Genomic DNA, 25872 nt, shown 5'->3' with positions numbered 1-25872 from the left:
GACAGTTTGACAACCACTGCACTTTGCTGCGTTTTGCCTGTTGAGCAGGTCTCTCCTGTCAGGGACAAACTGCCCTCTGACCTGCTGGGACTTTTCTGTCATGATGAGAGCATTCATCTCACAGCAGCTTGTAACTCTTCAGGGAGGATTTGCTGAGGTTGATTGTCTAGGGAATCGTTTTATTTTTAGCACAGCAGTCATCCATTGCACTTGATGAGTTAAAGAATCTTGAATGAGTGATATTTCAAATGTAAAAGTATCTTAGAGAGTTCTGTAAAATTCATAGGCTGAAGTGTTTCATCTACTGAGAAATATGAAGTTCATGTATGTGTACAACACATGGACACAGACGCGTTTCCTTACGCAAACAGTAGGCTTCCCGCATCTGGAAAATTTCTCCATTGGTTCTCGAAGCTAATATGTCAATGAGGCAGTTCTCATCAGTGCCTGCTCCCTAGAACGAGAAAGGAGAGAGACCCATAGGCACTTTTGTTGGGAATGGCAGTGTGCCTTACGCACCGTACAGGGGGGCATAGCATTCCTGATGGTGTGAAGGGTGGCAGGAGGCAAGGACATGTGTTTGGGATAAAGACAGACCCAGCTTCAGTTCCGGCTCTGACACTGGGTAGCCGCTTCACCCTGAGAAGATGCTATTATCTAAAGGAAACCCAGTTTATTCATTCATAATAAACAGCATGCGCATGCCTCTAGCATTTCCATTTGCTACTGGAACATCCATTCCATAGCAAGCTGAAGTATGAACATAGATTTTCTGGAGCCAGTGTCGCCGTGCAGCAGGTTAAACCACTGCCTGTGACACCAGCATCCCCTGTGGGCACCATTCAAGTCCTGGCTATTCCAATCCAGCTAACTACTCATGCATCTGGGAAGGCAGCAGAATATGGCTCAGGGGCTTGGGCCCCAGAGACCCAGATGGAGTTCCAGGCTCCTGACTTTGGCCTGGCCAGACCCTGGCTGTTGGAGCCATTTGAAAAATGAACCAGCAGATGGAATATCTCTCTTTGTCTCTCTCCTCTCTCTCTTTCTCTGTAATCTGCCCTTCAAATAAATAAATAAAACTTCAAGTAAAAAAAAAAAAACAAACATAGATCTTTTAATTTCCCAAAGGATTTAGGGCTCTTCATCTCCTTAAATGTGGAATTTTGTACAATTTGCCTAAACATTTGGACCGAGCGCTTTCTGTGCTCCCTATTTAAAGAGGTGCACTTGTATTTGTCTATGATAGTGATTTTCAGGGGCAGCGTGACTTTTTCAGGGAAGCCTCAGGGAGCCTTATCGTTCTGTGAAATTTTGATAAAAATATCCATTTATACAGCAACATATGACTTCATTCTTATATTTTTAATCACAGAATTTTGCAAGAAGCTAGGAACTGTATGCAACATTTAAGAAAAGTTGAGTAGTCTAAATAAATAGTGAATTTTATACACTGTCTATTCTGATCTGTACATATGATGACCCAAATCCACATTTCTGTCATTGTTTTTCTCTTTCCTCTTCCTGTCACACGTGGTTCACAGATTGTGGTAATCTGGCCACTGGCAAGCATCCTCCTGGAACAGGTGCTTAATGTCAGCCTCTGGAAAGAAGTGAAATTCATTTTTGTCTCTGGATAACAAAATCTGTAACAAGCTTGTAGTCGATTTGGTTTACTGAAATGACTTTTTGGAAGAAAGAAGAATTATTATTCCAATCCTTGCAAAGTAAGCTTCTGATATATTTGAGCAATTGTGTTTATAAAGGACCAACCTAAGGTCACAAAAATAAAGCTAGATCACATCTGTATTTTGACTCTAGCTTGCCATCCCATTTTGGCTTAACGAACCAAGTCTTTAGAGATAATTTTAAAAGGTTCACATGAGTTTGAATGCATCCCCTTCAATATACAAATACACATTGAGGAGAGGCAAACCTGAATGGCCCTGGGCTCATCTCTGGCGTGCCTTTTGGTAGCTCATCATGCGGCTGACTTGTGAGTCTGGGTTTGTCTAACCACAGAGCAGGCTGACCCCAGCCATGGGCTCTGGAGGCTCTGTCTTCCTTCCCAGTTCCCTCCCTTGGCTGCAGCATTTCCACGGTCACATCACTGCTCACATAGTCCCTCCTCCCTCCCTGCAGGGTCACACAAGTATGTCGGAACATCCTAGGGCAGTCCGCCCATCTACAGAAATGCCAGAAGTGCCAGCCTGCACCTGCCTCAGGTATGTTTCTGGGCCAGATCACTACCTTCATGGCGTGCCAGAGTTCGTGTGCATCATAGGATGGTGGCGGGTACATGAGGCCAACCATGACATCCTTGAAGTGATCAGAAAGCTGCTCCTTCAGCACGCCAATCAGGTCCTGTGGAGGCAAAAATAAGGGTTTTCACCATCAGTCAGCAAAGCGACGGGAGGAATGGGCTCACTGTAGGAAGGTTTCTAGTAGGACTTCCTTTTCCGGGTCGTTCCATGTCACAACCAGGCTAGTTTTGATTACATGTACGAGCATATCTGTGGGTCACACACAGTGATGGACCTGAAGGTTTAAAGATGACTGATTTTTAAAAAAGATTTATTTGATTTATTTGCAAGGGAAGGAGGGAGGGGTGAGAGATTATGATGGCAGAAGGCAGGGGGACTGCCTGGCGAGGGATAGCTGAGGTCATGAGAGCTTGGATTAAGGTAGGCAAAGCAGAAAGGATGGGAGGAAAACAGCACATGTATCAGGAAGGCACCTTGTGGTGTATTGACTGAGCCTGAAGCTAAAATCCTCTATCTGACAAAAGTCCCTAACCTTCCCCCTTTTCTTATATGTGACTTGATAGAAAAGCAAATCACAAGTGACAAATAACTTCAGAGCTAAAGTATGCAGGTTGTTTACTGATTGGCCTATTCAATAACTCATTGGTGCACTGTACAGATACTTTGTGTGCCAGGCTAGTCCAGGAACTGGGAGTCCAGTGTTGACTTTTGTTAAATGTGCTCCCTACTGTTATTAAGCTTATATCACAATAAGGCAGTGATCTGAGATTCAATGAGGACTAATGACTTTATAAAAGGTTAATTTTAATGGTCTGTGGTGCCTTTATCCATCTATATTAAGTGGAAATCATTGCAACCTATTTCATTAACAATTGACATAAGAATTAAGGAAATGAAAGCTTCATTGGTCTTATAAAATATTTTCTGTTTTGACCTATGTTTCCAGACTGAAGGTATTGGGATTTGTAAATTGGAGTTTTGTACAACTTTCTATGGTTCAGTGACCTTTGAGAAAGCCATCAAGACAGGACAAAAGAGACCACTGTTAGAGAAGGTGGCGCATCTCTTATGTTCACCTGACCCTGGAAAGTCACGAATCTGTCCTCTGCAGGGGCCTACAAACCATGGGGGGGAAAAGCCATTGTAATCCATAAGCTGTACCTTGGAAATTTATATTTATTAAATAAAAGTTAAAAAAAAAAAAACTAACCAAGGTGGCGGAGCGGCACAGGCAGATGGTTACTTGCATGATGCTTTTAATGATAGATACCTGTGAAGTACCAGCTGCCTACCTGGGCCAGCGCATTCAACAAATGCTAAGTGCTCTAACCAACAGTAACTATGGTGATCCTGGATAATCTCCTGAGGCTGGCTCCATCGTTCCTGTTCTAATAAGGGAACTGGAGGTTAGCAAAGTTCAATAGCCCAAGCTTGTATCTCTGAAGTGGCAGTGCCAACACTTGACTCTGATTGTTTCCCAGTGAAGAACTCCAGGCTCTATTTATCTGCTCTGACCATTAGTAGTATAAATTAAAGACAGTGGCGTCCATGAGCCTGAGGCTGTAAACTTTCTCCAGGAGCAGTCGAGAGGGCCTTGGCCGTGCACCTTCACAGAGGCAGTGCACAGCTGGGCATTTGCTCCCCCTCTGTTCTTCATTGTGCACAGGCTGGTTCTTAGACTTCTAGAGATGGATTGAACACTTGGTTTGGAGACTTCTCAAATCTCTTTCTAAAGCATATCGCTTAAATCGCAGTATCTTTTATTTGCAAAGCCAGTGTTTAACTCAATGTCTTTTAAAAAATATTTGAAAGAGATAAACAAGGTGGGTGGGGGGGGGGGAGAGGGAGAGAGAGAGAAAGAAAGAAAGAAATAGATTCTATCCATTGGATCCCATCCAACTGCCTACAGTGATCAAGGCTGGACTGGGACTGAAGCTGGGAGCTAGAAACCAGTCTGAGTCCCTACATAGGAAGCCAACTACTTGAGCCATTCCAGGGAGAACATTAGCCGGAAGCTAGAATCACAAGCAGAGCTCTTGTTGGACCTAAGCATTCTGATATGGGGTGCGGATATGCCAACCTGTGTCTTAACCAGGTCAACCAAATGCCTGCCCCTAAATATCTTTTGAATCTACCTTCTACTAAGAAAAGTTCTCATTTTTAATTTTTAGTCATTTTTTTCTGGGTTCTACTAATTCATCAAATAATCATAATGATTTTTGTCATATGCATCATTGAGAGATATGTAACTAGCTATTTTACTTTTGTTAATATTCCTGATTAATTTTTAAAAATATTTTCTTTCTTTATTTGAAAGGCAGAGTTGCAGAGAGTTAGAGGCAGAAGCAGAGGCAGAGAGAGAGAGGGAGAAAGAAAAAGAGAGAGAGAGGTCTTTTATCCATTGGTTTACTCCCTATATGGCCACAACAGCCGGAGCTGCGCCGATCCGAAGCCAGGAGCCAGGAACTTCTTCCAGGTCTCCATGCGGGTGCAGGGGCCCAAGGCCTTGGGCCATCTTCTACTGCTTTTCCAGGCCATAGCAGAGAGCTGGATCAGAAATTGAGCATCTGGGACTTGAACCGGCGCCCATATAGGATGCCAGCACTACAGGTGGCGGCTTTACCCGCTAAGCCACAGTGTCAGCCTCCTGATTAATTTTGAAATAAAATACTACCTCCTATACAAGAGACTTTTCTTACATTTTTTACTTGATTTAATCCTTAAAATACTCAGGCAGGATCAAACTGGTTTATGGATGAGGGAGTTAATAGTTTTAGAGTGATTGAAATTTGCCTGTGTTTATACTGTTAACAGATTCAGGTCAGTGTGACTCCAAGACCGTAGAATTCATCTTGACTCCTACTACATCTGGACATAACCTTTGGTTGGTAGATTCGATGAAGCCCCTGCTGGCCTCAGGCGAATTGACTTTTATTTTTTTCAGGTGTATTTGTTTATTTGAAAGGCAGAGTTGCTGAGAGAGAGGGAGAGACAAAGAGAGGATGAGATCTTCCATCTGCTGGGTCACTCCCCAGGTGGCCACAATGGTGGGGGTTGAGCTAGGCTGAAGCCAGGAGCCTGAAACCCCATCCTGGTCTCTCATGTGGGTGGCAGGGGCCCAGGCATTTGGGCCGTCTTCTGCTGCTTTCCCAAGTGCATTGGCAGGGAGTTGGATTGGAAGTGGAACAGCTGGGGCACGGACAGGCTGGAATGCCAGCATTGCAGGTGGCAGCCTAACCCGTGCTACAGGGATGGCTCCATCACTCGATGTCTGAGAGGTACCCATGGTCTGTGTTCCAGGGACTGCACACGTGTGTCCTCTTGTGGGTCTTGACAGCCTGCACTCAAACCGCCGCTGTGCCCTTGGGACTGTGCTCCTGCTCCACAGCCCTGTGTCTCGGTCTGCTCTTTGTGACTATGACGGACGCCTGAGAGTGGGCAGTTTATAAAGCAGAGAGGTCTGTTTTTGACCACAGTCCTGGAAGCTGGGAAGTCCGAGATCGGACAGCTGAGTATGGTGAGGGCTTTGTGTTGCTTCCTCTCTTGGCAGAAAGTGGAAGGGCAAGTTGGCACTGGCACTTTGGTTTTCTTTTATGAATTACTTATTTATTTGAAAGTCAGAGTTACAGACACACACACACACACACACATACACAGAATCGTCCATCCATTGGTTCAATCCTCAGATGGCTGCAATAGCCAGGGCTAGGTCAGACCGAAGCCAGGAGCCAGGAGCTTTATCTGAGTCTCCTAGATGGGTGCAGGGCCCCAAGCACTTGGGCCGTCTTCTAGGGCTTTTCCCAGGCCATTGAAGTAGAGCAGCCAGGACACGAATGGATGCCCATATGGGATGCCAGCATTGCAGGCAATGGCTTTACCTGCTATACTACAATACAATGCCAGCCCCAAAGCTTGCATTTCAGAAGAGGGAAGGAGAACTGAGCTTCTGCAACAGCAAATCCCTTCCTGTGAGAGCAGTGTTAATTCATTCAAGAGGGCTTTGAACACCCCCCCTAAGCTGCACCTCCTAATGCTGCTGGGCTGGGAATCAGGTGTACATGTGGGATTTTGAGGGAACTAGTCACCCCCAGCCCCCAGCCCCCAGCCACATGGAACCCTAGGGTGTGGCCCCTAACTGTCCTGACTACAGTCTCTTTGGTTTCTCTGTCTTGCTGATTCGCTCTTCCATGATCGCCTACAGCTTCTCCTGAATGTGGCTGCTGCACAGTTGGAGATGCACATGATTGAGGCATTTCCTTCTATATGGCCTGCAGTGTATCTCTGTGAAGTGGAGAGAGATAATATATATCTCCAAGTTACAGAGAATTAAAACAAAAATAATGACAGTGAGCCTATAAATCCCCCTGTTCTAAGATTTTTCTGAAAGGAAAACATCAAACATTTCTGAAAAATATTTACTCATTAAACAAAGATGCATAAAAACATTGAAAAATAGCTTAAAATAAAAAGACAACTTGAATTCCTGAAGAAACCATGCATAATAGTCACGGAATTCTGTTTAGATCCATTTAACAGCTACAAAGACATACCAGGACTGTAAATTGATTCATGAACATGTTTTAGTACTGACAACATGCCTGTGCAAATGGTTTAAAAATATGAATTACGAATACTTTTTCACATGATTTTCTATGAAATAAATTCAAGAGGAAATTCTGGATATAGCTCATGTCACAGTTTTGTAAAAAGAAACAAATGGAGTTGTTTGAATATTTATCTATTTCTTGTATTCTCAAGTTGGTGTTTGTGCAAACACAGTTTAGAGTTGTTTTCAACTTTTCTCTCTGCCTCTTTCTCTCTCACTATCTATAACTCTGTCAAATAAAAAAATCAAATTAAATAAAAAAAAAACCCTCAATAGGAACAGTCTGGTGAAAACATGGACCAGAGATTTGAGCTGATATTTTACCAAAGCAAACATGCCAGTCAGAAATCAGCCCTGAAATGACTCTGAACATTTAGACTTTCGGGAACTAAAACCATCACCAGGGGCAGGCAGCAGTTCGGATGCCACGTGGGACGCCCACATTCCATGTTGGAACATCTGGATCTGAGCCCTGCTCCGATTGCACGTCCCCTAATGGGAAGCCGCAGTGGTCCTTCCTACCCAAGTGGGATACCTGGATTGAGTTCCCAAGCTCCCAGTTCAACCTGTCCCAGCCCTGGGTCTTGTAGGCATTTGGAGGGTGAACCAGCAGACTGGGGCTCTGCCTGTCTGCTTGCTCTGCTTCTCAAATAAATGGAATAAACAGAAATGTACAAAGGTAAAGCCACCCTAAGATACTGCTGCACATTCTTTGGAGGTGGTAGAGTGCTGGTGATGATGTGAGGCATCTGGACCTGTCATTCTAACAGTAGCTCACATGACTGTTGTGCTGAACAAAAGCTAACTGCTACCCTCTGCCACTAATCAGACCTGTGTTTACCTTAGACAAATAATGCTTACCTTAATAGACAAATAATGCTTAATAGACAAATAATGTTTACCTTAATAGACAAATAAAGTTCTGCATACTGGCAGGGGAAGGCTTGCATATGGGCAAGGAGAGAGCAGGAAGTATTGGAAATGGCCAAGTCATCTGGCCTGCCCCAAGCAGCATGACCAGAGGGTTGGGTTTATGACTGCAGGCTGGAAGTGGCCACTGTGACTCTAACCCTATTACTTGGCCAGAGGCCAACAGGCACTTGGCTCTGCCCTTTGTTCTCCTTCCTTTAAGGGCATCTGGGGAATGAATCAGTGTATAGGAGATCTCTGTCTCTCTGTCTCTGTCTGGGTCTCTGATTCTCAAACTAAATAAAGAAAAAATTATAATATCCCGTCTGGAGTTGGGATGCTTGTTCCCTTACTGTAGCAGAATGCCACTGAAATGGAAGGACCGGGACAGGTGCATTAATAGCAATTCTGTAATCTATTATAGTACTAAGGGGAAAAGGAATTTGCATTTCTACTTACAGAATTGTAAGAATTCAGAAATGAGAGAGAATATCAATAAAATTAAAGTCCGTGGGAAGTGTACTTTGGATTCACACCTTGAACAGGTGGGATTTGGTCAGGCAAAAGGTGAAGAGACAGCAGCACTGGACGGTGTGTAGAGGCAGAGGAGGCACAGTGTGGGGGCAGGAGGCTGTGCACATGAAGTGCATAAGCCAGCTTTAAATGGGTGTCCAATGGATTGGAAATCCAAGTGTCTGCAGGAGACTCTGGGGGTCAGTTATTCCAGCCTCCATTCAAATGCAGGGGAAATACCCGTGGCGATGTGAGATCAGGCGGAACAGTGTGCTGGTTATTATAATAATTCACTAGTACTGAGTACCTCCTCTCTGCCAGATTCATCACTGTGTGCACTAAGAGCTGCAGTGATCCCAGCACACGGATGAGCAAACTGCACGCACAATTACATCGTTCACGCCACCCAGTTCAACAAGTAAGTGGTCTCCAAACTCCAAAAAGTTTCTAGAATAGGGAATGAAAAGGTAAATTTATCGTGGCACAAAAATTCTTGGAATCCATGCAAACCAGGGGCATTCAAAACGTTCATGGGATTTTGTATTTGAAAGAAACTGGGCATGGGTTTCAAAATTTTTCACACCCAAACGAACATGTTTTCCTTGAGCTTTGTGGGGCCTCTTCCTAGTGTGGAGGCCACAGAAGCCACTGTGAGGTCTGAACAAGGTGATCAATGGGGCGAATAGGTGGTGAGTGCAGCATTTTGAGACACTTAAGTCTGGCAAGAGTGCACGGGAGGTCTGGATGGAAATGGACCAGTTCCATGTACTTTTGTTATGAGAGCAGAGCGGTAGTTGGCAGTGGACGGAAGGGTGAGAGCAGTTACCCTGTCTTTTCTGAACCTTCCTCTAAGCCCCAAGTGAGGCAGATTGTTCCTTCCCCAGCACTGCTCTGTCTTTGAATTTACTGAACTGTATTGTAATGATCATGTTCTAGGAGTATGATGAACATGTTAGACCTGAGTATTTTTCCCCAAAGTCTATCAGAATATGGACTGTCTCGTAATTTCTCTGAAATTCAGCATCTAGCCCTAGTGCATTGCTGAGCATCCAAAATATGTAGGGGGAGCTTGTGCGGTGGTGTAATGGGTAAAGGCAGTGCCTGTGAAGACGGCATCCCATATGGGCACTGGTTCAAGTCCCGGCTGTTCCATTTCCAATTCAGCTCCCTGCTAATGTGCCTGGGGACTAGCAGAGGATGGCCCAAGTGCCTGGGCCCCTGCCACCCACTTGGTGACCAAGGTGAAGCTCTTGGCATCTGACTTTGGACTGGCACAGCTCTGGCTGTTGTAGCCATTCAGGGTGTGAACCAGTGGATGGAAGACCTCTCTGTGTCTCTCTCTCCCTCTCCCTCTGTAATGCTACCTTTCAAATAAACAAATCTTTTTAAAAATGTATAATGCATATATAATATGTAAATGAATGTAAAATAATGTAAATATAGACAAATGAAAGAATGTGGAAAGGGAAAAAAACCTTAGTTTACTGATTTCATATAAGGACAAAGGCTATGTTCAGGATTCAAATGATTTGGGCCTGCATCAATTTTTAAATTAATGTTTAGTCACATTTCTTTGATCACTAACATTTTGTCTATTATATTATTTTTTACAAGAGCTATATCAGGGACGTTAAAAAGTTCTTGGAGAATGAATATTATGAAAAACATATGCATGGGTTTCAACAATTTTCAGGGCTAAAATTTTCAATTTCATTTTCCCATGAATTTAAGTCCTAGCCTATGTATTCCACTGTAAACCACCACTAGGTGTTGCTGTTTCTCTTGTTTTGTCACTCAGTGTGTGTGTGTGTGTGTGTGTGTACAGATATAGTAAACTGATTTTGTAAAAATTTCATTGCAGTAATAGAGTTTCAGTGACGAGAACAGCGTCAGGGGGCCTAGAACGTACAGTTTCTGGAGGGAGAGTGTTGGGCTTGCATCCTGGCTGGGGAAAGCACAGCGAGGAGACCAGTGTGTAACTTAGCCTTTTTCTGTCTGCTTCCTTGTCCACACAGGAAAAATAACAGCACCCGCCTCACAGGGTTGGTCTAAATGTTCAGATACACCTCCGGTGAAAGCCTTAAAGTATTTTCTGGCACAAAAGAGCCACTCAAAAACATCTTTTCTTCCTCCCACATAGCAACGAATTTGTTGCAAATCATTCATGATTCATTATGGGCGATGCCAGTACTCAGTTGTCTCCCTCTGACTCCCATCCCCACAGTGTCTTTCTTGCTATCCTTCCATTGTGCTTTTGTGTATCTAGGTGTATTTCTTGCAATTTTTTACTATATTCAATTGTCAGGAAATTCTTTTGTCTCTAACTTAACCAATATATCTAGAAACCGGTGAAACTGTACCACGTTTGCTGCTACAACCCTTGTCAGGTCACCATCTACCAAGAAGCTACAGTACTGCATGATTGACCCACAGCATCTGGGTTTGTGCGAGCCACTCCAGGATGGCCTCACACCAGTGACATCCCCCAGCAATGCATTGCTCAGAACCCAACCCTGCAGCCAGCAACGAGTGACTCTAATATTCTTCTTAGAGTTGATCTCAGGACAATGCAAACACTCCAAGTTTTTTATTCCATGTAAATGCTCAAGTCCTTACAGTGGTCCACAAGACACATGATGTATGTTCTGCCACTTCTCCGCCCTCGTCTCCTGCACTTCTCCTTGCTCCTAGCTTCGATCTGCTCCAGCAACGTGGTCTTTGCTTTTGCCCTTTGCTCTCATATTCTCCCCAAGGCAGTTCACATGGCCTGCCTCTCCTGGTCACCCTGTTTAAATTAGATCCAGCCCTCTGACACGTAGTAGATTATTTATTTATTTATTTTGTTTGAAGGGCAGAGAGAGAAAGACAGTAAAGAGAGAGCTCCCTTCTGCCGATTCTCTTCCCAAAATGCCATCTACAGTCAGGGCAGGACCAGGCTGAAGCCAGGAAATGGATTTCCCCTGTGGGTGGCCAGCAACCAATCACTTCAACCATCACTTGCTGCCTTCCAGGGTGTCCTGGAATCAAAAGCAGAGCCAAGGGGTTGGCACTGCGGTGTAGCAGGTTAACCTGTTGCCTGTAGAGCTGGCATCTCATATGGTTGCCGGTTTGTGTCTCGGCTGCTCCATTTCTGATCCAGCTCTCTTCTAATGTGCCTGGGAAGGCAGCAGAAGATGGCCCAAATCCTTGGGCTCCTGTCACCCATGTGGGAGACCTCAAAGAAGCTCCTTGCTCCTGGCTTTGGTCTGGCCCAACCCCAGCCGTTGCAACCATTTGGGGAGTGAAACAGTGGATGGAAGATTCTCTCTCTCACTCATTCTCTCTCCTTTTCTATCTCTGCCCTTCAAATAAATAAATAAATCTTTTGAAAAAGCAGAGTCAAGAGTTGGACCCAGGCACTTAGATATGGAATGCAGGTGTCACAGGAGGCATCTTAGCTACCTCAAATGCTCACTCCTCTTCGACACTTACCTGATTTCCCTTTTTAACCATAGCACTTGTTGATTCCTAACATGCCACATTTTACTAAAGCATTATCTGTTTCAACCAGGGAGCTCCAGCACAGCAGAGCTGTGGTCTGTTTACTCTTGACCATTTCACCAACCCATGGAGATGCACCTGCTAAGTATTTGAGCCCTTACAACATAGGCACTAAGTAAATGATTGCATAGTACCACTTGCAAGTAAACAGTTATTCGTTTAGAGCCATTCCCAGTAATTCGGCGATCCAGAAGCAAAGGTCCCTATCTTCAAACAGTTTCCACTGGCGGAAGGGGCAGAAAAAGGGGCATCACAATGATCTTCCAGTGAGGAAGTGGCAAATACTTAGGGTGGTAGGCATAGCATCAGGAGACTGAGAAGGGAGACAACAGCTCTCAGTTGAGAACCTAAACATTGAATAATATGTTTAGATAGCTAAACCTTGAAGTTCAAAGAGGAACCTTCAAATAGGTTCTCCAATTAGAAGAATTCCCATTTGGAGCTGTATAAAAAACTGCTCAGATGTAATCCTTGGAGTGTGAGTGCCTGACTTTGCTGTCTTCCAAAGGCTTACCCTATAGGGAGAGTGTCACTGCTTGGTTTTCTATTAAGCTAATGAGCACTTGTTTTTATGAATTGAGCTGTTCCAGATTGCTGAAAAACCTGCACATTACCCACCTTGCAGCTGTCCTGCCCATTCCATCTGAATTGAAACAGCGGCTCCTATCTCTTATTCCTCTTACTTTATCCAGGGCTGGAAGTACTAGGGACATCTTGCTAGTCTGAATATGCGCAGGGCGACCACTTCATATGCTTTTCACTTGTATGTTTTTTTCTATTTTGATAAAAAAATGACACTTGCTATTTAAACACTCAGTAATGCAAAGCTACAGAAAGTGGAACTAAGAATTTGTCTTAATTCCACCCACCCTGGCAGTCACTGTGTAAATCCTTGTACAATTTTATATTATATTATAAAGGCGTTTGTGTGAGTTGTTTTGTTCCTTCACAGTGGCGAGTGACTGTTCTTTCCAAGAATCCCATACCTATATTTTCAGAGTTGGCTGAATTGTTTGATTTTCAATGGAAATTTGCTAAATCATTTTTGTTTGATAACAGTCATACTACGTTGGTCTTCTTTTTAGAGAAGCATGGTATATTGAGGCTAAAATACTCTTACTTCAAATACCAGGATGAAGTGTAGCAAATATTCTTTTAGAAGTATGTGTTATTCAGAAGAGACTCCTCTGGGTGTTAAAACCAGGGGAGAAATGAAAACCAGAGGTTAAGCAAATGAGCTGATCTTGGAGGTGGTCTGCAGGTGCCTGGAGGAAGGTCAAGGTTGGTTTTGAGAAGTATTTGGCTTAGGTTTTAATGGCCAAAGAAGGGCATTTTATGAGGACAGGATAACATTTTGGGGGGAAGGGGCGACCAGAAAGTGAAGTCTGAAACCTCACATAGAGGCTGTCAAAAGATTCCACCTTTGATAGTGAGAACCAGGACACAATGAGCATTCAGCCTTGGAAGATGGAAGAAAACTCACCTCCTGCTGCCTGGGGTTTGAGGAGAAGAATGTTTTCTCTAAGTCTGAAATGATAGAACGTGTCTCCTTTTGAAATGGGAGAACCAGGCAGGCAATTAGGAGGGATCAATAAAGCTGGAGAAAGGTTTTTTCATAATTTCTGTTTAGCCCTGCACTGTAACACCACCCCCTTACCTGTCAATCCAGTACACACAGTCTCCCATGATGCACCTGTGTTTCATCTGGGACTAGGAAGAAGGAGATGTCACGATGGCCACAGGGAAGTTAAGCTCTGTTGGATGGGTCATTTAAGCCCCAGAAAGCCTCACGGGTGATGAACTCCACCCTGCATGAATATTCAACTAGGGCATCGCTTCCTAATGTGGAAGTGGCCTTTGTCTTTTGCTCTTGAGTTCTGGGTGGCCATGCTTATGGATTCTTCTCTGGCCTCCTCCCTCTTTCTCTCCACAAGAGCCACTCTCTGGCCTACTCATGACAAGTGTCTGTGCATGTGGGAGGCCCACACTCACATGTGAATGTATATTAACTCTCTTTTAGTAAATCCTACTCTTATTTGTGCACTGCATTTATGTCTCTGCTTTGAATTCTTACCACTGTGGAGACAAGAATTTGGAATAAAGACTAAGATGCATAGACCCATAACACTATGAGTTGAAGGTTCAGATGTGTTCTTCCCACATAGACTGAGACCTCCAGGAGGAGAGATCATTGTGGGAGCTGGCACTGAGTCCCGGGAAGGCAGGAAGAAGCAGATGCAAAATGGAATTCACTGCCTCTCCCAGACAAAGATTCTCACATAACAACAATTGCCAAACAACAACAACAATTGCCAAACAACAACAACAACAAAATCAGCTCCACTTTTAAAGATTTCAGCATAGAAATTAGCATGAAATACACTTACAACAGTTCAGTTATTGATAGTGAACTCTACAAAGAGCAGAATTCATACCCTGTGAGTCTGAGACAATGAAGAACAATTTGAAGGAACCCAAGCTACAGAAATTAAAACAGACTTGAAAAGAAGCAAATAAAATTCTAGATTTTAAAAACCCTAGAATTTAAAGATATCATACTTGAAAGAGTAACTGATAAACAGCTAAAAGTGGAACTTACACATTGGAAAAATATCTTTTAAAGTAACAAAAACTTTCACAGAGACAAAAAAGAAATAGTATGAACAACAGGCTAACAGACTTGGAAGAGTGAGTGAAAAATACCAACTTTTATCTAATAGAATTGACAGCAGGAGAGCACAGAGACAAGGCCAGAGACACTGTTTCAAATATTCTGTAACAGGTGCATCTTCAGATGTTTAGATAAAAATACACACACCTGGTGAATACAACAGTGAAACCACAAACTATCAAGATAAAGAAAAACACCTTAAAAGCAACAAGAGAATTACAGATTACAACTCTTGATGTGAGAAGAGATATCTGCAGCTTGCCCACAAAGGCCAGAAGAATAAAAGGAATTTATATCTGGAAAGATCTAAGGAAAAATAACTAGAATTCAGCCTAGTATTCCATAGCCATCTGACCCATTGTGCAATAAAAGAAAAAGATACTCTCAGGAGAAGGGTGAAATAATTTAGCATTCATTTGTTATTTCTAGAAGAAAACCTGCTAATGAATGTCCTTTTGGAAAAATGACATCAAAACAAGAAACATGGAATTGGATGTTCGAAAAATGTACAAGGAAATTGAAAATCACAAAGCCAGTTAACTTACAAAATGGCATGATAATTACTAATTTGAGGAGTATGCAACATGGTGGATTAAACGTGTTAGGCAATAATATTATTAATTATGTTAAAACTCTTATAGTGGCCAGGCAAAAACTTAACAACACGGAAATGTCATCATGAGGATTGGGCAGCAACTGCCATGGGGTCCATTTTAAAGGCTGAATTACGGGGGCGGGCTTTTGAACTAGTGGTTAAGATGCTGGTTGGTAGCCTGCTTCCCGCAGCAGAGTGTCTGGTTTGAGTCCCATCTTGCCTTCTGCCGATGTGCACACTGGGAGACATCAAGTGATGACTGATGTACGTGAGTCCTTGCCATCCACATGGGAGACCTGGATTGAGTTTAGGCTCCCAGGTTTGGATTAGCACAGCCTTTGCTGTTGTAGTGGGCATTTGGGGAGTGAATCAGTGGATGAGAGTGTTCTCCTTCTCTCTCTCTCTCTGCTCTTCAAAAGTGAAAAGGCTGACTCATTAAAAGTTGTCCAGGTGTAAGTCAAAACCAAATCATACTAAGGATTCAAACCACTTGGTTATGATCGGAAAGTAATGCGGCTAGGGTCACTGAGTTAAGATTCCACAAAGCTGAAATGTATGGTGCCCTACCAGCTAATATAGGACTTCACGTAGGCCAAGGAGTTTGTGGAAAATGCAATTAAAGGGGTCCAATGCTGTGGCGTAGCAGGTAAAGCCGCTGTCTACAGTGCTGGCATCCCATACGGAGGCCAGTTCAAGTCCCAGCTGCTCTATTTCTGATCCAGCTCTCTGCTATGGCCTGGGAAAGCAATAGAAGATGCTTGGGCCCCTGCACCCACATGGGAGTGCACCCACATGGGAGACCAGGAAGAAGCTCCTGTCTCCTGGCTTCAGATTGGCCCAGCTGCAGCCATTTACAGCCATTTGGGGAGTGAACCAGCAGATGGAAGACCTCTCTCTCTCTCTGCCTCTGCCTCTCTGTAACTCTACCTTTCAAATAAATAAATAATCTTTTTTTAAAAAATAAAATTGAATTAAAATGTGTTTACTTTCATACAGAACTTTTTTGAATTCCATGCAGTTTTTCTATGATACAGACGGTGCATTTGTGATATACTTGTGAATTAATTTGATTGAGGTGTACACAGATGTCATACATAAAATAACTGTGCTTTGCTTATCTGTTGCAGAGTCAGTCTTTCCCTTGTGTTTCCCTGTCTTTCCCTCCCCTCCACCACAACTTCTATTGTTTTCAGGAGAAAAGGGATTAGCAAGGACTGAGGTCTTCCTTCCCCAACTGTAGACCACGGGTGGGGAGCTTTGGTTTTAGAAAGACTCAGGCTTTTTGCATTTTTTGGATACAGTGCCCAAGTCAGCATGCTACCTGGACCCCTGGCTGCAAGTATACTGACTTCAAGCATTGTCTGTGAGCAAGGTTTGCTGATTTATTGTATGACTACTGTATGACTTCCGTAACTGCTGAATTAAATATTTAACTATTATTTGTGATTGCAAGCACTAGACAGGAAAAGAGCCACAGGTGAGGAGGTGCTCCTACCTTTGGGGCCCCACAACCCTAATGTTCAGTCTCGGTGATGGACGGCTTGCTGATTGGAACCTCTGGCAGAGGAAGGCAACCTCCCAAAGGGGGCTCTTGTTGTTTAAGCTCGTTGCTTTCCTGATCCAACGTCCAGGTATATCACACTTGAAAAACGGCTGCTGCCTTGCTACTGGCCTCTTGTAGAAGCTGTTGCAAAATATGCCAATGAGCAGCCTTTCCAATGGCTTTGCAGCTGAGTCTGGGGATTCGTTTCTGCTGTGGCTGAGGCAGAGCTGTTGGTGCTACTCAGCAGCTCTGCACTCCTGTGAAATACCAAGTCACAAGCATTTACGGAGCACGCCTGTGTGCTTTACTCAGCAGCCAAGAGCATTATTCTGTCAATCTCTTGACCATCCATGTTAACAGGAAATAAAAATATCCATGATGAACATGGAAGATAATCTATACACTCTCACCCCAGAAAGGGGAAGGCAGCAAATGGAAAATGGGAGAAGTAATTGTGCATGTGAGTAGTGGGGGAGAACAAGAAAGCCTAGTGGAAGGTCAGGCAGATTCACCAGTAGTGGCTACGTAAAGGCGTGAGGGAGAAGAGAAATCCAGATCGTCCATGAGTAGTTACCTTAACTGCAGAGTGGATATAAGGGGGGCAAGCAGGTTGGTTTGGAGACCTACAAGCGGTTCCATTTGGCCACAGCTGAGTGTGGGAGGAGGGGAGGAGCGTTAAGATGGAGACCATAGGGGCTGGTGTTGTGGCACAGTTACTTTGCCAGCACCAGTATTGGATGCTGGTTTGAGTCCTGGCTGCCCTGTTTCAGATCCAGCTCCCTGCTAATGCACCTAGAAAATCAGCAGAAGATGGTCCAAGTGCCTGGGCCCCTGCACCCATGTGGGAGACCTGGATGGAGCTCCAGGGTTCTGACACTGACCTGGCCCAGCCTTGGTTGTTGGGGCCATTTAGGGAGTTAACCAGTGGATGGAAGATCTCTCTGGCTGTCTCTCTCTCTCTCTCTTTCTCTCTGTCACTCTGCCTTTCAAATAAATAAATAATCTTAAAAAAAAAACAGATGGAGACCAGAAACAAAGCCAGCAAGGTTCTGTGTGCCCTGGGAAGGTATTTGGGTTCACTCCATGAACATCTGGGTATATCTGATGGGATTACTGGGATAAACACTCAGGGATTAAAGTGGGCAATGTGTTCTGTGAAAAGTTTAGACTTTGAGTCATTCTGGCTTCTTTGGATGGTGGACATGAGTGGGAAGGGCATGGGGGCAGCAGGGAAATTTGGCTTTGTGTGGGCACAGAAGAACAAAGGTCCAACTGAGGACTGTGTAAGTGAGGAAGAGAGAAATGCGAAGTGCAAAAGAATTTGCAGGGCATGGTAATTGGCTGTGTGACACGGTGTTTCAGAGGAAAGGGGCAGTGTGGTTCTGTGTCTTTCAGAGTGGGCAGTTTAGTCAGTCAGCAGATGTGCAGAAGTAGGGGCTATTCAGCAAAGTGAAGTCTTCACTCTGAGACCTCCTACAAGGAGTCTTTACAAAGTCATGGAAAACCACCATGCTTAGGGGAAAGCATTGGGGCATAGTGGGTTAAGATGCCGCCTGCGATTGTGGCATCCCATATGGGCGCCATTTCCAGCCCTGGCTGCTGCACTTCTGATCTAGCTCCTTGCTAATTTGCCTGGGAAGGCAGCAGAAGATGGCCCCAAGTGCTTGGGCCTCTACACTTACTTGGGAGATGTGGATGAACTCCTTAGCTTCTGCCTGACCCAGCCCTGGCTGTTGTGGCCATTTGGGGAGTGAACGGGTGGATGGAAGAGTCCCCCTATCCTCCCCATAGCTCTGACTTTGAATTAAATAAATAAATCTTTAAAGAAAAGAAGCCATGCTTGGGTTTCAAAACATTTTTGTGCCAAAAAAAGTGTCTTTTAAGTCTCTACCTATCTAACATCTGTCCATCCATCCATCTGAAGGGCAGAGAGTCAGAAACAGAAAGGGGAGGGTCATGTGGGAGGAGCACCTCCCACTTGGGTGGCAAGGGTCCTGACTACTTGAGCCATCACTGGCTGCCAGAAGTCAGAAGTGGAGCCAGGACTGGAATCCAGCACTATGATATGAGATGCCAGTGTCCCAACAGCTATTATAACCATTGCAGCAAATACCTGCCCCTAGACATATCTTTCAATGCGCTTTTCCACAAACATTTTGAAGTAGCCTTGCATGTATAGTGGGAAGTGCTTAATTATAACATAACATTTTAAATGCAACTCATTTCTTAATCATTTTTTGTCATTACAATTTTGCAGCATTTGATAAAGTAATGCTTTAGTCTAAATTAACTTGTTATATCAAAACCAAAGAGGAATATAAACCTTTAGGGAGTTACTGAAAAATGACATCCCTTATAGCACTTTGTATAGAAACCGATTTAGATTACCCATGATGTAACTTTGACATTCTATCTCCAAAAACCTAGCCATGGTGTCATGGGAGCAGAAGCTCAGGGAAGAGTCTTATGTTAAAAAAACAAAAAGTAGCTGTTCTCCTTTGAAAAAATTCAATTAATGTCACTGTTCGTAGTGGCTTTTTGGATTATTTATTCATTTTAAAATGGAGGGCTACCTTTTATCTCATGAACTTAATAAAATTAATGGAAAAATGGAATTGAAAGATAAGCTGGTTCTGCTGCAAAAGATTTTGAAATGCATGCATCGTTGTTTCCTAACATGCATTTCTGTGAACTTTTTTGAACATCCTCGTGTTATAGTTGTTCAAAGACTAAGGTTTGGAGATGGAGTTTTCGTGGACTGGCTCCAAAGAGGAAGTTTTATGATAGTGTTTCATCCAGAGTGCTCAGTTGACAAAGTAATTGCTATTCCAGGCCCTGTGGGCCAGAAGAGTTTTGTTCTCAATCTGTGGATTAAATGCATAACAAAAGCAAGGGCTCTTTAATGGCTCCTGCTTTGAAATTAGAACGTGATTACTTTAAAAACACCACCAATGGTTTCATGGCCTTAAAACTATTTTTAAACTGCCATTCTTGGCCAGCACCACAGCTCACTAGGCTAACCCTCTGCCTTGCGGCGCTGGCACACCGGGTTCTAGTCCCTGTCGGGGTGCTGGATTCTATCCTGGTTGCCCCTCTTCCAGGCCAGCTCTCTGCTGTGGCCCGGGAGTGCACTGGAGGATGGCCCAAGTGCTTGGGCTCTGCACCCCATGGGAGACCAGGAGAAGCACCTGGCTCCTGGCTTCGGATCAGCGCGGTGTGCCGCGGCGGCCATTGGAGGGTGAACCAGCTGCAAAAAGGTAGACCTTTCTCTCTGTCTCTCTCTCATTATCCACTCTGCCTGTCAACAAACAAACAAACAAAAAAACCCTGCCATTCTTTTGTAATGGTCTCTCTAACCCCATGCTGTGGAGAAGAAAAGCCGGTGGAGAATTTGCTTTGGTGGAGAGGGAGACGGGGGCCTGAGGAGAGTTGCAGGGCCAGTTGTTATTTTTTGACTTGGTGATCATTAGTTCTTTTTGTCGTTCCTGAAAGCGCCACACTGGGGCGTTCCCAGCACACTTTTAGTCTTAATGGACAAACCAGCAGCGTAAGGTCACCAAACTCATGCTTGCGTGAGTTTTGGGAAAGAGCTGTGATCACTATGAGTGTGAGCACAGCACACACACACACACACATACACACACGAGGGCACTGCAGAAAGTCATGGGAAATGTGAATTATGAAAAAAAAAATGCCTGGCTTTCAAAATTTCCTGTACCAACCCAAACTTAGCTTTTCATTTTTTTTTCCCATGCAGTTTTGCAAGTGCGCCCGTGTACATTTCATGATACAGCTTAGGAATACAAACTATTTCTGACACGCAGTGAGGTCTGAAATCTGTGATCTGCGAGAATGACAGGAAAAGGGGCATGCGGCCACGCCTCAGGAGCCCGCCCCAGCACAGGTCAAGGAAGAGGCCTCACCCGGCCATACATGCTCTGGTAGGCCTCCGCAATCATCAGTCTCTGGGCATTGCAGCGCTGAGTCAGGATGTCGATCAGCAGGTCTTTGTCACACTCTGGGAGGGAACAGTATTTGCAGATTAGTCAGGGTTTGGGAAGAACCCATTCTCTCAGGATCCAAACCGATATGCCAGCATTACTATCCCTGAAGGCGCATTCAAGCTAAGAAGAATTTTCACGCAGACCAGAAATTGCACAGTGACCCCACATGAAGCCCAGATTCTTCCTAACTCTCATTTTAGCACTGTTACTACAGCGGCAGCTCCCCACCCCTGAAAAAGACCTCACAACAAACATTGGGAAAAAAGGAAATACTGGCTTTCTCCCACCACCTCTCCTGCCTCTGCCACCCGGCTCTCCAGCCCTCACACTGATGTGGGTTTCAATGGCCAGTGCACAGAGACACGACTTGCAGCTGATATGCGTCAAGACAAAGCTTTCTGTTCCTGTGCAGAACCTCCAGAGGAGGCAGATGCCGTGGAGAAAGAGATTCTTCTGTTTCAAGGCAACTGTATGTCTCTGAGGGGTGGCGTGAACCCATCACCCTTCCGTTAAATTCTGTAGAGACCAAAGATCCCTGAAATTTAAAAGGTTTGATTGAGCTATGACAGATGCTAACTGAAATAAAAGCATTGGTCTTGGGAAAAGCTACCCAAGCCACCATCAGTGTGGCGGATACCACGTACACTGACTAAAGTGTCAGGTATTCTAGGAAACAAATTTTGGAAGGAGACAACATGAAACACTTGCTGGGAACCAGCAGTGGCTGGAGACAAGGGGATGGGACAATGCACAGTGGGCCAAGGCCTGAGCTAGGAGCACACATAAAGAACAGTGCTGGCTGCTTCCAGCTTGGTCAGTTCTGCATGCAGGTGGCGTTGTCGCCTGACGGTTAACCTTCCACATACAGGCAAATCCTCTTTTTGTCTTGTCTTTGTTGGTTTAGCCCCAACCTGTCAGTTGGATATAACTCCTCTTATCTCTTCCTTCCATCCTCCAGCCCATAACTTAAAACAACATCTCAGAAGTATTCTTCTATCACCTTGTATGAAATGTGGTTCCTCTGGCATCCTCCACTGCCTCCTATGCACACTTTGTATGCATTTAGCCATAATTATAGTCATGTTAGGGAGACAGAGATGGGCTTAACTCTTCCCTCACGTCAGTGGAAATTTAGATAGATTTCTTGCTAACTTCACTTCCCCCTTTTTTTTTTTAAGATTTTATTTATTTGAGAGGTAGAGTTGTAGACAGTGAGATGGAGAGACAGAGAGAAAGGTCTTCCTTTCATTGGTTCACTCCCCAAATGGCCACAACCGCTGGAGCTCTGCCTATCCCAAGCCAGGAACCAGGTGCTTCTTCCAGGTCTCCCATGTGGGTGCAGGGGCCCAAGCACTTGGGCCATCTTCTACTGTTTTCCCATGCCACAGTAGAGAGAGAGCTGGACTGGAAGAGGAGCAGCTGGGACTGGTGCCCGAATGGGATGCCGGCGCCACAGATGGAGGATTAACCTACTGCGCCCCGGCACCGGGCCCCATCACTTCCCTTTCTTAATATAGGGCCTCACAACTGCAAATTATTTTTCTGCCCTTTAGAGATTTATATATTTTCCCAGGCTCTTTCCTGATTTACAACCCAGAGATGGCTCTGGATGCCATTCCTTTGACATATTATCACTCGGAACGATAAAAACTGCATATCTGATGTGTGTGTGAGGGCAGGAGCCTCACTTTGATAAATGCCAATTAGTCACAGTGACCTAATCACATTCACTGAGCCTCTGTGCCAACATCCTTTAGTACTTTTCCACTAGTTCCTCCTGGTACTCAAAACTGTCACTTTCTGTTTCAGAGGAATTGAGTTAAATCTTCTGTCTTGAAATGGTCTTGATCCCTATTGGACTAGTCTTGGATGAACTCTTCCTTGCTTATTTAATTCCTTTTGTTTGCAAGAAGAGATGTTTAACAATGAACCAAGAGGCTGGATGTGAAGCAAACCATCATTTCAAAATTAAAGCCATCCTGGATGGTGTTAGGGTCTTAGGAAGACTATGGGTCAGGTATGGACTATAGAATGAATGAGGGCAAGTGACTCGGGTTTATAGAGGTGCAGGGTGCCAAGGAGAAGTCAGGTAGAAAGGCGTCAGGTGGAGATGCCAAGGAGAAGCAGGAGGCAGAGCTGGGTGTTTCATGCAGGTGGGAGAAATGATCTGAAAGTTGTAATAGGGAAGGAGGAAGATCTAGAATTAGCCCCAAAGACTGAAATTAGTGGCTTCTGAGAGAAGAGGCGTCGAGCCATGCGGTGTGGGGCTGGCCCAGTTACGACTCTGGACTCACAAGAAAACAAGTGGCTGTGGAGGAGTCTTTTATCAGCATGAGGGGAACTCCAAAATGAACGTATTTCTCACATTAGAATATTCTTCAATGACTTCCATTGCCTTGTGATTTTGCTATCATCACAGTGATGCAATTACTATAGAATTCTCTTTTTTTGTTCCTGGCCTATTGAGATCCTCTACAACTGAGTTATTTTTCACTTTTGAAAGTTTTCACAGCAATTCTTCTTCATTTTTCCTTCCAGAGAATCTCAGAATAATTTTGTATGTTTATCTAAACTTTTATTAAAATTTAAAGTTAAAGTAACTGTAAACTTTAAGAGTCAATTTTGAGAGTTGTCTTTGTGTCATCAGTGGTATATTTGCCAACTGATTGAAATTATTTTCTAAAAAACTTAGTAAAAATTTGTAGGTTTTACAAATGGCAATAAGTATTACTTGACTAAAATTATTCTTGCTTATATTTCTGCAGATATTTGAATTGTAGTATTTATTTTATTTCTCAACACATAATTGGTTAACTGAAGAAGTGATATTGAATTTATATTCACTTTATATCCAGAACAATTATTGAATTCTTTATAATTTTTAATAACTAATTATTTGGTTACCTTGGATTTCTAGTTAAATAAGCATCCTTTAAAAAGTTCATGGAGAATGGGACTTATAAAAAAACTATTCATGGATTTCATTATTTTTTGCAAAAAAGCAAACATCTGATTTCATTTTTAGTGAACTTTTTAAAGTATCCTTCCAGAATATTTTCTTCAAATAATACCAGCTTTGATTTTTTCTTTAGAATTTTTGTATATTTCCCTCTTTCTTTTCCCATTGTATTAGGACAGGGGTGCCTAGATAATTCTTATTTTCTGGTTTTAATGGAAACTTGGGGCATAATGAACCACAGCAGTTTGGTAGGCTTTCAAGTTGTGTAGTCAACTCTTGTTACTCCTGGTATTTATTCTCTACAAAGTTGCCGTGAATATTGAATTACTGAAAGCTGCAGTTCTCTGGTTAGGAGATATATATATATATATATATATATATATATATATATATATATATTTGGTCAAAACTGAAGTGCTGGACTGACATTGTGGTGCAGCAGATTAAGCCACTGCCTGTGACACCCACATCTCTTATCTGAGTGCTGGTTCCAGTCCCGACTGCTCTGCTTCAGGTCCAGCTCCCTGCTAATGCACCTGGGAAAGCAGCTCTAGAAGGTGGCCCAAGTCCCTGGACCCCTGCCTCCCACCTGGGCGACCCAGGTAGATTCCAGGCTCCTGGCTTTGGTCTGAATCAGGACTGACTGTTGTGTCCATTTGAGAAGTGAATCAATGGATGGAGTCATTCTTTCTCTCTCTCTCTCTCACTCTTGCGCTCTCTTCCCCACATCCCTATCATTCTGCCTTTCGGTTTGATAAAATAAATATTTAAGAAAAACCTGAGTATAATTTGTATTATAGATTTGTTTGCCAATGTCCTTGGGAAGTAACCCTAATTCTAACGCTAACCCTAAACCTATTTAGGTTGGGGTTAGGGTTTCAGCATTGAAAACCTATTCTATATATTCTTTTCCTGTAGCGCCGAGGAGCTGTTTTAAACACTGTTCTGCTCCCCGTGATCTGCAGTTGTCTCCTCTGTCAGCCAGCACTACTCTCAGGAGAGAGCTGGCCACTCTGCTGCTTTCTCAATGTTCTGTTATTATCAGGTATCACCTGATGAACCCGCACAGCTGCTTTTTTCATCCTTTGCATCGCTTCACCCCATAGAGTGGATGTGGCTTGAACATTTTCCAGGCAGCCCCCTGTACACATCAACAGATGCTCTGTTCTTTCTGATGTGCTGTATTATTAATTTATTAACATAAAACTCCTGGCCAGCAACAGTGCAGCTCATGCTTCTAGCGCACCTATTTTCTCCAAATACTTCACTTTGCATTTGTGTACTTTTTTGTGTGTGTGCATAGGAAACCAATCAGTATTTTACCATTATTCTCAAGGCCATTTTTACTTTTTCAGAAGTCTGAGGCTGCTGGTTTTTAAAAATACTTTATTTAGGCTGGCGCCGCGGCTCACTAGGCTAATCCTCCGCCTTGCGGCGCCGGCACACCGGGTTCTAGTCCCGGTCGGGGCACCGATCCTGTCCCGGTTGCCCCTCTTCCAGGCCAGCTCTCTGCTGTGGCCAGGGAGTGCAGTGGAGGATGGCCCAAGTGCTTGGGCCCTGCACCCCATGGGAGACCAGGAGAAGCACCTGGCTCCTGCCACCGGAACAGCGCGGTGCGCTGGCCGCAGCGCGCTACCGCGGCGGCCATTGGAGGGTGAACCAACGGCAAAAGGAAGACCTTTCTCTCTGTCTCTCTCTCACTGTCCACTCTGCCTGTCAAAAAAAAAATACTTTATTTATTTGAAAGGCAGAGTTATGGGTCCTGGGGAGTAGGAGAGGGAGAGGGGGAGAGAGAGAGAAAGAGAGAGTGAAGAAAGAGAGAGACTCTTCCATTTGCTGGTTCACTCTGAATGGCTACAGAAGTTTCTTTCCTTTTTTTTTTTTTTTTTTTGCTTGGGGTGCTTGGGGACATTTTAAATGGTAAAATCCCCAACAAACACCATCAAAATTGCAAAAACAATGGCACTTATAATAGACAACAAAAAGAACATATATTTAATGTATGAGTACTAAAAGAAGAAGGCATTATGTGAAATTCTATGATCTCTATTAGGATTATACATCCTAGTGATTCTGATTTTTTTTTCTTTCCGCACATGTCTGCAAAACACCATAAAAGCACTACAAGTATTGATTTTAGGGCTATAAACGATTTTAGCAAGTAGATATATTTGTAAATACAGAATCCATGAATAATGAGGATTGGCTGTATGGTAAGATAGTTAAAAGTTGTCTACCAGGAAAGAAAATAGTCTTGAATAAAATGTCCAA

The 25872-nt window shown here is 43.8% G+C and overlaps 1 protein-coding gene across 1 annotated transcript in view; it reads right to left on the bottom strand.

The window, feature by feature from the left end:
* LOC133765207 (annexin A10-like) overlaps window positions 1-25872 on the bottom strand; it is a 61407-nt gene that overhangs the window by 18869 nt on the left and 16666 nt on the right. Inside the window, exons 5-7 of the mRNA XM_062198871.1 lie at window positions 20562-20656; window positions 2248-2361; window positions 364-454 (exon numbers count right to left, since the gene is read on the bottom strand). Of these exons, the coding sequence (XP_062054855.1) occupies window positions 364-454; window positions 2248-2361; window positions 20562-20656 (300 nt within the window). The remainder of the gene's footprint in view (window positions 1-363; window positions 455-2247; window positions 2362-20561; window positions 20657-25872) is intronic.

Source organism: Lepus europaeus, chromosome 8, assembly GCF_033115175.1.
Source record: "Lepus europaeus isolate LE1 chromosome 8, mLepTim1.pri, whole genome shotgun sequence".
Taxonomy (NCBI): Eukaryota; Metazoa; Chordata; class Mammalia; order Lagomorpha; family Leporidae; genus Lepus; species Lepus europaeus.
Note: the sequence above shows the minus strand (reverse complement) of the source record. Positions and strands in the feature narration are given on the sequence as shown.